The sequence below is a fragment of the Apteryx rowi genome, unplaced genomic scaffold (assembly GCF_003343035.1).
Source record: "Apteryx rowi isolate R43461 unplaced genomic scaffold, aptRow1 scaffold_49, whole genome shotgun sequence".
In the NCBI taxonomy this organism is placed as follows: Eukaryota; Metazoa; Chordata; class Aves; order Apterygiformes; family Apterygidae; genus Apteryx; species Apteryx rowi.
Window position 1 is genome coordinate 244,726 of NW_020450749.1, and position 12,041 is coordinate 256,766.

The following is a 12,041-nucleotide window of genomic DNA, read 5'->3' on the forward strand; positions in this document are numbered from 1 at the left end:
TCAAATAGACTACACTGGCATTATGTAGTTTGGAATTATCAGCTTATTAAGTTTGTTGATATAACTTCTTATCATGTTTCTAATCAAGTAAATCTCAACAATTCATCAGAAATAAGCCATTTGAAATTTTCCTGTTAAAGGAAACAAAGATAATATTCACTAGCAGGCCATATCTATTAAAAATACACTTTTTTGTTCTATTCCCAAGCAAAAATGTAATAGGCCTTTATACAGTTTACCTCATCATAGTGACAGAAACCACTCAAAAAATAGCTGTAGGATAGCATAAATGTAAGTTTTTAAGTCTTCTCATCTGCCCACACAAACAAAATTCTCTTTTATACATCGACAACCTGAAAATTCTTGTAACTATATTACTTCAAAATATAACCTGCAGCTACTTCTTTTTAAAACATTTCAGGCAATGCTTAATCTGACTTCGCAAGCCTTTTCAGGTTCACACTGCTGTCTGTTCAAAATGCTTCAGCTTTTTATAATTTGTGAATATAGGGACATATCCAAAAGTCAATATCAAAAGACTATCAATTCACTAATCTACATCTTCAAATACTTCCCATCTTTCCCTCTCTTTTGGTAACCTGTTCAAGGCAAATTCAGTTTAAACAGTGCTTTCTCAAACTTCAAATGCTTGGGGCATGCTTATTTTATTATTATTAAAACTGGCAGCATTACAGCAGATTCTGCCAGCCCAGCACAAGGGCCAGCAGCCACGGACTAGCTGCTGGGCCTGCCACATAGCACATCCTGCCCCTGGGCCGACAGGTTCGCAGCACTAACACGCAGCGAGCACTGCGAACCCTCTGGGAATCCTTGGTTCAGACACCGCAGCTGCAGCTCAGCTGCTGTCCGACTCTGCAGCCTCCCAAGGGAAATGCACAGCTCAGCTCCCATTTTGCTTACTGAAGTCAGCATACGTAAGTGACTGCAAGTCTCCTTGCAGAAATCCAACAACCATGTACTAGAGTTATTTAAATTTCATACCAAACCCTGAAGACGTTTCTATTGAAATTCTCTGGATCACCTCACAGAAACACTAATATTGTGGCAGCATTTCACATCGCTCAGTATGTGGAAGGAAAACTACTAGAATCTAAAATTAAATATTATTTGTAAATCTGTAGGCAAGGACTACTCTGCATCAATTTTACAGTTACTGCATAACAATAATATAGGGTATTATCAAAGATGTTTGAATACCTTAATCATATATTTCCATACCTTAAGTTTAATCTAGACACTGGATGTTCTGGGTCAGTAACGTTTACTTCAGCAGTAACTGCAATTTATGTTTCTACCTGTGATTTTTTTTTTCTCCTTCAACTGCAATAAAAATCCCTATGTAAAACCTCAATTTCATGCCCAACAACGACACGCTGAAGAACATGCAGCAGATGAAAATACACTAGAAGTCATAAAAATGAGTGCTGTTTTACTTCTTTCTCAGATTCAGTTTTTCCACCTTCAGTCGCAGTTGTTTTAGTGTTTCCTTACACATTTCAATATTCTCCAAGGGTGTGGAAACGCAACCCTCTTTTATAGAGGTTTTGGTTGGAGATTTGTGTCCACTTTCTCAAAAAAGTTAATAGCAAGAAAAACTCAGGCAGTGACATCAAAAAGTATGTTACACTGATATTAACCTTGATAAAGTTCAAGATTTATCACTTCACATTCTAACTGTAAGGATTCAAACCAATAAATGAGTGTATCAAAGTCTAATTCAATACTTGTAACCTGCTTACTAAAAGAATTTCATGTAACGACTGACTATGAAACAGATTAAAATAAGCCATTGGTCATTATTTTTATCAAAGAACTTAAACTGCAACTCACTATAGCTAACTGGAAGAGCAAAAGAAAAGAGGTCAGACTATTCAAAACTGAATATTTGGCCGTGATAAGCATATACTACATCAAAGGAATAAGTTTTATCACCATCTGAAAAAGAGTTTCAGGTAGCAAGTATTTCTGTGCTAAAAAGTAAAACACAAAAGTAGAATTTTAAGAACAGCATCTGTCTATGATTTGTAAGGAAGGAAATAAAGATATTTTCCCAAACCATTTAACAAGATCACTGCCTTAGCTGGAAAAAAAGCAACAACTTCACATTAAAAAAAAAGGCATGTTGGCAATTGAATCTCTAAAAATATAAACAAACATTTGCCTAAGAGATACAAAAACGGACAGTACACAAGCCTGATATCTCATTTGCTGTCTTAAGCTGATCAGCTCTTCTTCACAGAAAACCTGCTATCTATATAGTATATTCACAGCTGTATGCAGCACCAGCAAAAAACAAAAACAAAACATAACGTTTAGAAGGGCTGATATCTTGAGATGGTAACAATAAATATCAAGTGACTGATAACAGTCATCTAAGAAAAGCGGGTTTCACCATTTTGCAGAAAACTTTTCATAATTTAATTTTAATTTAACTCTGACAATTGGACATGGTTTTGAACCAAAAACATCACCTCTGTATCCATTTAGATTTTGCCAGTCCTTTCTCCCCATGCAAACAGCTAATGTTACGGCTCCTGATCTTCAGGAAAATATTTTTAAAAAATATTAATGCTGCTTTACCAGTTAGAATTGTTCTGCCTCCAGATATGTTTAAACATTCTGATGAAATACATGTAACAGATTTATTGTTCTAGGTATTAGGAGAATGACAACTTCTTTCCCTTTGATCCAAAGTATGCCTTGAACTCGAGCATTAAGAGGTTAAACCTGCAGACCACACATCTAAAACACACCTAGAAGTCAGCTTAAAAAGACACCTATTATCCCCCCCCAAAACCCAAAAACCTCTGATTTACCCTGACAAACAAATAGTGCATTTCTACTTTTTCATTGTTCTCCATCATATTATTAACACCAATATTGTAAGTTAATCCAAGTTAGTCTTCTTTCCACCTAGACAAAGGACAGAAATAACTGGGAAAAAAAAAACTAGTAAACATAAAAGTTTCTGCTTAAGTATTTTTCTAGTTTGAAGAATGTGCAACTATGACATTTTGAAACAAATATGCAGATTGCAAGAGGCCAATAACTTTACTTTTTTTCAGATGAAATAAAGTAGAAAATTAACAGCCTGCTTTGCTGCTTAGTCATATTTGATTATCTCAGTCTACACAGTGCTCCTGAAGAATTACCTTTTCACCAATTAGAAACAACAAGGTTCAAAATGAACATGCATTTACCAAATGCTCAGCACTCTGTCCCTAATTCAGGATATTTGGCCTCTAGAAAGTAAATGAAAATAAGAGTCTTTGCTTGACAGAACACTGCAAAAATAAAATAAAATTCGGGACTACTCAAGCACTTCATTTCACCAGCATATCCAAAACTCATTTCAAAAGGTCTGATGTTTTGGGCTTTTTTTTTTTCAAGCTAAGGACAAAGCCTTTAAAGATACAGGTAAACAACGAGGAAAACAAGGATTTAGATAGAGAACACTTCAGGCAGAAAAACACATACCTACTGTGTATTGGTAACAAGCTTTTGTACCTGTCCAGACAAGTCAGTGATATGCTTGCCAAGTACTACATGGCAGACAATCAAAAAGAGAAGGGTTGGGAGCTTAACCAGATTCTTTTTGGATTTTAACTTTTTTAAAGTTACAAATCTGCTTATAAATTAAGAGTTCTGCTTCTGAGAACAAAATCCCAGAGCAGATTTTGTAAAACTGCGTGTCATAAATGCTGCAACTAAAACTACAAGTAACATGATGTTTTAGCCCCATCCTTTTCCATCATCCACACCAAGGTCAATGTTTTTTGTTGTGCAGCAACTAGCATGTTTGCTACATCATAAAAAAAGTCTAGGAGCACAAACAAAATAAATTAGATTTAACAGTAAATTATAGCGTACAGTCATAGTGGATAGTGATGTTAAACAAATGTGACATTACGTTATTAAAGTTAGTGCTCACAGGGATGCAGCACTGTAATGCTAAAACAGTACACTTCATCTGTACCAATGAAATGTAATATTTGGAGATAATGGTAAACTTTTATCAGTAGTGAGGTAAAAACTCATTTTTAGTATAATCCATTTGTAGCAAACGGAAAGATAGAAAAGTGCAGAACATATAACCAGGGAAAAAAAACTGGACCCATGTACTTCAAAGCATATGCTTCTATTTTCACCGAAGTACACACTAAGATTGTTTAATATTGCAAGATTCATTTGGAAAATGTACTTTTTTTTCTCCATGATAAAATACAAAAACATCTTGCGTAATAGATTTGTCTGCATGAGTAATCCTTTTGATTAGGTCCAGTTGCTAGATAATACAATGGCTACCAAGAGCTTAAAACAATGCTCTTCAACAAAACATGTAGTATTAATATAAAGATTCTATTGTCCCAAATGTAATTGTCTCTTTTTTGATACTTACTGAGTAAACAACAAAACAAAATTGTAAGTGTTGAAAATGATCTATTTCCTAATCTGATATGGTGTCCTAGATATTACACACACTTCGAAGAGTAGTCTGAAATCTAACACAAGATTATCAAAACTTTTTAAGATTATATCTATACCTATACAATTGTATTTATTTTTAATCTTTACATTTTAGAGAGACTTTCAGAAATATTAAAACCCTCACTGAAATATGCAGCTCCCCAAAACACACGCACATATTTACACACACACATTCAGTGAACACAAACGTAGAGTCTACTTCAGGAATGCGGCTGAACGGTTGAAGCTTTTCTGACAGCTTTATGTTAAAGACTACAGAACATACAATGAACAAAATGGGGAATTTCAAAGAATTATCTCATAGTCAAAGTGGATGTTGGCAGCTCTAGAAACTGGATCTTTCCCTTGCTCGTGAGCTACAATATAAGCAAGTCACATAACCCAGACTGGAACAAAAGAATGTTCCTCTGTTTCCCAGATGAACCTTGAAACTCTGGAAGCTGATTTTCAGAAGTGCTCAGCACTCAAAACAACATTTCAAGTTAATGGAAACTATGCTTTAAATGTGTTTGTTACCCTTGCTGGCTTCTCTGGTAGTCAATATTTAGTTTTTCAACAAGTGTGTATTTTCGAAGAAGGACAAACAGGGATTGACAAACAAGCCAAGTGCCTTTTGGTGCAACCTTGCTTTAGAAACAAAACAAAAAACAGCACCTCCTCTCACACACTTTCCCCCTCTTCTCCAAGGAATGCACACAATGTTCCTCTTCATATACATCACTGAATCAAACCACACACAGCATTTTCCTTGTTCACAGTTCCAAACCTGCCCTTCCAGGAGGCACACTGTATCTCAGGAAGCAGGCACCTTTTTTTCTTCTTCTGGGAGCTAAACTACAAAGTACATACCCGGCTGTCTGCAATTTTCTGCAAACTCTCTGCCTGCATACAAATCTTTCAGCATTTACTCCACTCTTTAAGTAGTGGTCTCTCTTTTTTGATGATCATCAAAAGAGGAAATTTAAGTGTTTCCCAACTTGAAAGAAACATCACTGCCATATCTACCCAGCAAGTCCAATATTCCCATCTCAGTTCTGTCTGCCATCCCACACAATACGATTTATTAAACACGCTGTATGATCAAGTCCAGAGCTGGAGAAGAAGGGACAAGAGGAAAGATGCAGACAAACTCTTACAAGCAATGCAATTTACTTTTGTATATAGTTCTTCCCCCCCCACACCTCCCTAACAGAACACTTTCTTAACAATTAAAAATAATAATGAAAATTCATCCCCATCTTTTCTCTCACTGCCTAATTTCCTGTTAATAAACCAGTAGAGGCCGCTAAAGACCATCTATCATCTCAGCAAAACTGCAGGATGGGACAGATTTTTCCCCTTACGTTTCAACATAAAATCTAATTCTAGCATTTTTCTGCTACTTCTTAATTTTATATCTGTTCTTCCATCAGTACAAATTACCTCAATGAAATCTACTCTCTTCATGAGGATTCTAGATTGAATTCTAGTAACAAATCATAACCTATGCCTCTATCTGCCACATACATTCTGTCTCAAGATTTATCCAAACTGAAGCTTTACCCTTCAGCTGTGGAACCAGTCCAGGTTTCCTCCCCTAAAAGATTCTCCACAAAGTTTTACAGCACACAAAGTTCTTTCATTTTGCCAGAGACTACCCTCAAATTCTCTAATGACAGTGCAACTTCTTCAGTTTTTGTTGGTGAGTTTATGTGGTCACAGCTACACAATTTTTATTCTACTTTAGGAACTCCATACAACTCAAACTGGTTACACACAGCAATGAGAGTGAAGTACTTCATAGGTCTGTTCTTCACAGGTATTCACAGGTGCATTTCACATTATTTTGTATACTTACAGACAGATACTAACACTGAGACCTTTTATCTCAAGCACGTGTGTTCAAAAACACAAAGAACATCATCTATATTGAAGATCTCATTATAAGGGGGATCACCGCTCTTTACTCATCGTAGTTGAGTGCTCCAGATGTTTTATTCCTACAGCAATAACCATCACAGAAAACAGCACAAGAAGGAAGAAACAAAATTGTATATAGACCAGGCTCTGCAACACATACTAAAGTATGTGCTTTAGCCCACCTAAAATACCACTAAAGAGAAGCAGTCTTCAGCATTCTAATAGGAGCAGGAAAAGCAGGAAGTTCTGTAGGGCTTAAGAAACATTTTGATTAAATTAGTTAATGAGATTATAAAACAATACTCACAGGTAATCAAAAGGACTGGACTCAATAATCCAGATGGCCTTTTCCCCTTCAAGGTTTTATGATTAAATAGCCATTAATTGGGTATAACCTATTGCCCACACCGGGTGAATCTGAGCTCCTGTACAGTTTTCAGTAACATGGTATCTCAATACAAGTGTTAGATATGGCCGAATTAAAATTACAAAGGCAGCCTTCAGTTTAGCATTCACAACTTTTGCGTACTTCACTCTTTTAGCAAGAATATTTCCAAATACTTGAAACATGCGCCATGCATATCTTCTACATACTGGAAAGATTAAATAAAAGGTGTATTAAGTAGTAATAGTTGCAAACAGTTACAGGCTATTGCTACAAATCATGGCCGTTTGGTTAAGAGTTCTGTTTCTTCTTCACCGATTTACCTGAGGAAGAGTCCAAGTCAGACATGCTCCAAATGAAACAACTGACTTCAGAAATAAATCAACACAGAGTTAGCTTCAGCTATTTAAGTGCTGATTTCCACTTGTTTGTTCTTGATTTTAGGCTACAGTTTGAATTCAATATTATCTTTGAGATGTGCAGTATTATTGCAGCATTCTAAAACAGTCTCGGAAGCTTGCAGCACACTTTTTGTAACACTGAGTCACAGCTAGATATCTAACACTGGAAGAATGGATCGTTCCACATAAATACACACCTCAATCTTTCAAAGCTATGAAAAGGTAACAAAAAATACTCCAGATTTTCAATGCTTTCCAACTCCAGGAGTTCGGATGATCAGCGAAAGATAACAAGCAAATTGAAATAAAAACCTGAATTATAATGCATACATGCACTGTTTTTCATCAGTCACTATTTTCCCTGCATGTCACATCTCCCTCCCAACAAGAGGCTCTGCCAACTAGACTTACTTCACATCAGCAAGTCAACCACCTGAAATAAATCTGAGCAAGAGTTATAGGTTTTCATTCAACCCCACAAGTGTGCTCAGCAACAACATTCTTTGATGCCTCCGACACAAGCAGTTGCCCAACCTATAGAACATACTTCAAAAACATCAGAGAGAACAAAAAAAGAAGAAAAAGTAGTTCAAGCTGTCTTCAGCACTCACACTCAGGAAACTCAAGAGCTATGATACTACTAGGCAAAGAAACATCTAGTCCTAAAATCACTCCTAAATCAATAGTCCTCTTGAAATGGATCAAAAGTGGGCATACTAAGCAAATGGAATACTCCATTCTTTGGTTAAAAAATTAAATTGCTCTTTCGCACACACCCTTGTCACTCAAAGTGAAAGAGGAAATAAGTCATATATATGAAAAAAGTCTCATAGTTGACTAGCAAAGGCGATCAAATTGTAGTCATTAATAATCAGTATCTACATTGAGTAAAGCTGATTAAGCTGTGCCTTTATTTGATTCAGAGCAACAAAGATGCTGAGGTTATGTATATGGAAAAACAGAGTAAAACATATGAAAATCCCATTTTCCCATTTAGGACAAGCTATTTAAGTTGGAGATAAGCTGCAAAAGAAAAAGTGAGATTTTGCTGAAACTACCAAATGGCAATCAGCAAAGATCAGTTATGGGTCATTTATTTAATGTTTTAATTAGTCATTTGTTTTAATTAGTGATTTTAGGATAAGAGATAGGACTACGCTAATAGAGTTTGCCACTACCAAAAAAAAAAAAAAAAAAAAAGAAGAAGAATCACCAATACAGAGAGGATCATTCAGGAAGAACTGGATGTGCCAAAACAGGAAGAACTAGAATGCAGCTTCACACATGACTTCCTAATATAAGTTACAGTCTTACCAGCTAAAGCAACAGAGGAAAAGAAAGATCTTGATGTTATCAGTCAACCGGTAGCATTCTCACATGCTGTGCATGCGGGTGTCCTCCCAAAAATGCAAATAAGCTAAAATGCAGAAGGCCGAGAAGTTTTTAGAGCCAAGAAAGCACTTTGGTTGTTCAAGAGTTTCACAAAAGCTCATCTCCATGCATGATTCTGTCTACCCATATGCAACAAAGATGACCTCATATTGCAAGAGGTGCAGAGAAGGACTACAGGATGATCAACGGATAGAGAGCCCTTTTTAAAAAGATCGGACAAAGAATCTGGCTCATTTAGCTGAAAGGAGGAAAAAAAGCTTATCTGGTTTTAATATTAAGCTTGACCAGCTTATAAACCTTTGTCTGTTTTACTGTACAATGTTTCAAGCCTAGAGTACTGAAGTAAAGACATGGAAATAAATGGAATGTAGAATAAATTACAATATTTTTTTTTATCAAAGATAGCTCATATCCAACTAGTCTAACCTTTTGATTACTGCTGTACTAGAAATCAGTTATATAAGTAAAGTTAGCCTACATATATTTAAATAAAAAGTTTGATACAGCATCCTATAGAAAATTATTCAAAGTAGAAGTAATGTAAGAATTGACTATAGAGAAAATTGCAATAGGTTACATTAAAATTGTAAATTATCATGACAGAAAGATATTACTAGCAGCATTCCACAGAGCTCAGTGTGCTGACTGATCCAATTTCATAAATTCATTAGTAGCCAAGGAGTAAGAACTTCATATGCCCTCATGAAATTTCTGTGCATGACACCAAACTGGAAACTATCACCAGTACAAAGAGGACTGGATCGTTATACAAAAGAGCTCATGGTTTGGGGCAACTAGAGTGCTAGAAGATGGAATTTAATAGCACAGCATGTGAAATCATGCATTTAGGAACCAATAACCTTTTCTGCAAACTGAGAACTCATCAGGCGGAGGCAATATAGAATGGAAAAAGTGAGTAGCAAGCTATGAACTCCCTGCCTAAAGATGCTGCAGATACTGAAGTTTGCATGACCACAAGGGGAGCTAAACATGTTCATGGAAGAAAAACAGAGAAACCCCACCTGGTTCAGGAAGCCTCCGAGCTGAAAATATAAAGGCTCGAACAGCGCTAGAGGAAACACCACATGCCGCGTTCCATAGGTTATCCTCTTCAGCAGTGATGAAAAGAGGATGCCTATCAGGTGAACCTTTGGTCTGAAGCAGTACAGCTGAACAGATTTATGTCAAAAAATACCATTGCCCCTCTCAAAGTTTTGTTTGGAGTAAGTAAGATGGCCAAGTTTATCTGATTGCTCTATAAAATACACAATCTATTCCATATTTCATTTCCTGTACCAATTCCAATTTAAGTTAACACTATTAACCCAAGTTCAAATGACAACAAACTGGACACAAGTTGAATTTAATGAGCCAGACATTAGAAGCTTTTTGATCACCTGACAAATAAGATACAAAAATGGTCTTCTAAACAAAGCAGCAGGGAAAAGGAATCTAAAGTGATTTAAAATTGCAGTAGTAAGCTGCTAGAAGGGACAGAACAAACAGATATATTCCTATGAAGAAGGAATAATTTTGTGTTGTATCTACAGAAATGATCTCATTTGTTTATACTACAATTACATTGTGTACAGATATCATATTTTAGGATTTTACTAGTTATCTGTGGAACCAGAAGGATCTTTTTTTCTTTATTTTTGAGGCAGCGGAGATTGGCCACAGTCAAAGAGTGGCTGCCATAAATGGCATTCAGCTTCTCTTCAATGCCCAGCTGATATCTCCTGTTCACAAGTTGAGGGCAAACTAATTGTCCAGTCTGGCTCTGGAAGGAATTTTCTGGGTCAGTCAAAGAGGAACTTTTGGGCTTTTTCCACCTGTTTAGGATAGGGCCTGATACACATTATGGGATCATCCAGAATTTTATTTAACACACATCCTGTTCTTGGAGATATTCACAATACCCTCAGTCACTCCCTTCTTTACCTGGCACATTGTAGTTCTGTAGTTAGATCTTTAGTATAAATTTCAAGTTTGCCATAGAGTTTTGGGGAGTGCCCTGCAGGCTTTTCAAAAATAGACATCTATCACATAGTTGCCAACAGTTATAGGGGACTGCACTTAATGACCCAGGTTGTCCCTTCCAGCCCTGTGTTGAAACAATGCGGTGGTCCGAGTACTTTGCAACCCCTTATGTTAGTAATTATGAATTCCAGGAAATCATACTGTGCATCTTCCTTCGGAAATCTGGAGAGACCTTATAAGTGACATGTAACTATATATCCAGAGCATCCCAGAAGTTCACTGATTTGATTGAACTTTTATTCTTACATTCCTAAAATGTTCCTGTTTATGTTCCTAAAAGCCTTATGCTAATCTTGAAAGAAGCTCTCTCTCAATTATTGTATTTTATTACAACATAATCGCATCTCATAGAAAAAAAAACAGCCTTAACAGACAGCACATCTCAAGTTTTTAACTGCTCTCTGAAAAAGATACACTACACTGAAGACACCACAGCCACCACCAGCACAAGCACAGCAAGTTCAACCATTCTGCCCTGCCTCTTGGATGAGAGGCTGAGCGCCGTCGACTTGCAAAACTTCGCAGTGCTGCATCCACAAACACTTGCCGTTTAATACAAAAACAAGCTGCCACTTTCAACCATTACCCGAACACAGCAGCAACGCTCCACCTGCCACAAACCGCACTTCAAACACCAAAGGTGGGGGGGGGCACCCAGCCTCCCCCCAGGGGAAACCTGCTGCTTGCCCCTGAGAAAGCAAGGCGGGGTGGGGTGCGGGGAGCAATCCAGAGAGCCTGCGTTTCCCCTCGATCCCACCACAACCCCCGCGCCCAGCCGCCAACTTTCCCCGTCCGCCGCCGAAAGCACGCACATCATTTTCACTTTCCCTAGCGTTAATCATTAAAGCGGCGAAAAGGCCAGGTTAAGCGCGGGGGGGGAAGGGGTGGCGCAAAGCCCCGGCGGCGGCGGCCGCGCCGCCAACGCCCCCCGCCACCCAACCGCCGCGCCAGGCCGGGAAAATACTCACTCGATAAAGTAGCTGGCTCCCTCCTCCGAGAACCCCTCCTCCCATCCTCGGGGCAGGTCTGGAGCGGAGGGAAAAGAGAGAACGAGAGAGAGAGAGAAAGAAAGGAAGGGAAAGAAGGGATGAGAACTCCGCCCGTGCCCTCGAGGTGCCTCTCTGGCCGCGGGGGGGGGAGGGGGGTGCGGCCCCAGAGCGGCCGTTAACGGTGCGCGGCGCGAGGCGGGGCGGGGGTGGCCTCCCCGCCGCCCCCGGGGCACCCACCTGAGCGGATCATGTGGCCGGAGTTGACGGGCTCCCCGGTGCGCGGATGCAGCCAAGTGGTGGCGCGGGCCAGGTCGCTAGGAGGGAGAAGCGGAAAACATGCACCTGTTAGCGGCTGCGCGGGGCCGGGCAGCGGCGGGCGAAGCAGGGAGCGCGGCCGGCAGCCGGGCGGCTCCCCCGCGCCCTCCG

General features: G+C 38.7%; 1 protein-coding gene across 1 annotated transcript in view; it reads right to left on the reverse strand.

The window, feature by feature from the left end:
• The window catches only part of PLEKHA7 (pleckstrin homology domain containing A7), a 158,659-nt gene that overhangs the window by 145,670 nt on the left and 948 nt on the right, over positions 1 to 12,041 (reverse strand). Inside the window, exons 2-4 of the mRNA XM_026078999.1 lie at positions 11,853 to 11,929; positions 11,595 to 11,652; positions 10,528 to 10,625 (exon numbers count right to left, since the gene is read on the reverse strand). Coding sequence (XP_025934784.1) covers positions 10,528 to 10,625; positions 11,595 to 11,652; positions 11,853 to 11,929 — 233 coding nt within the window. The remainder of the gene's footprint in view (positions 1 to 10,527; positions 10,626 to 11,594; positions 11,653 to 11,852; positions 11,930 to 12,041) is intronic.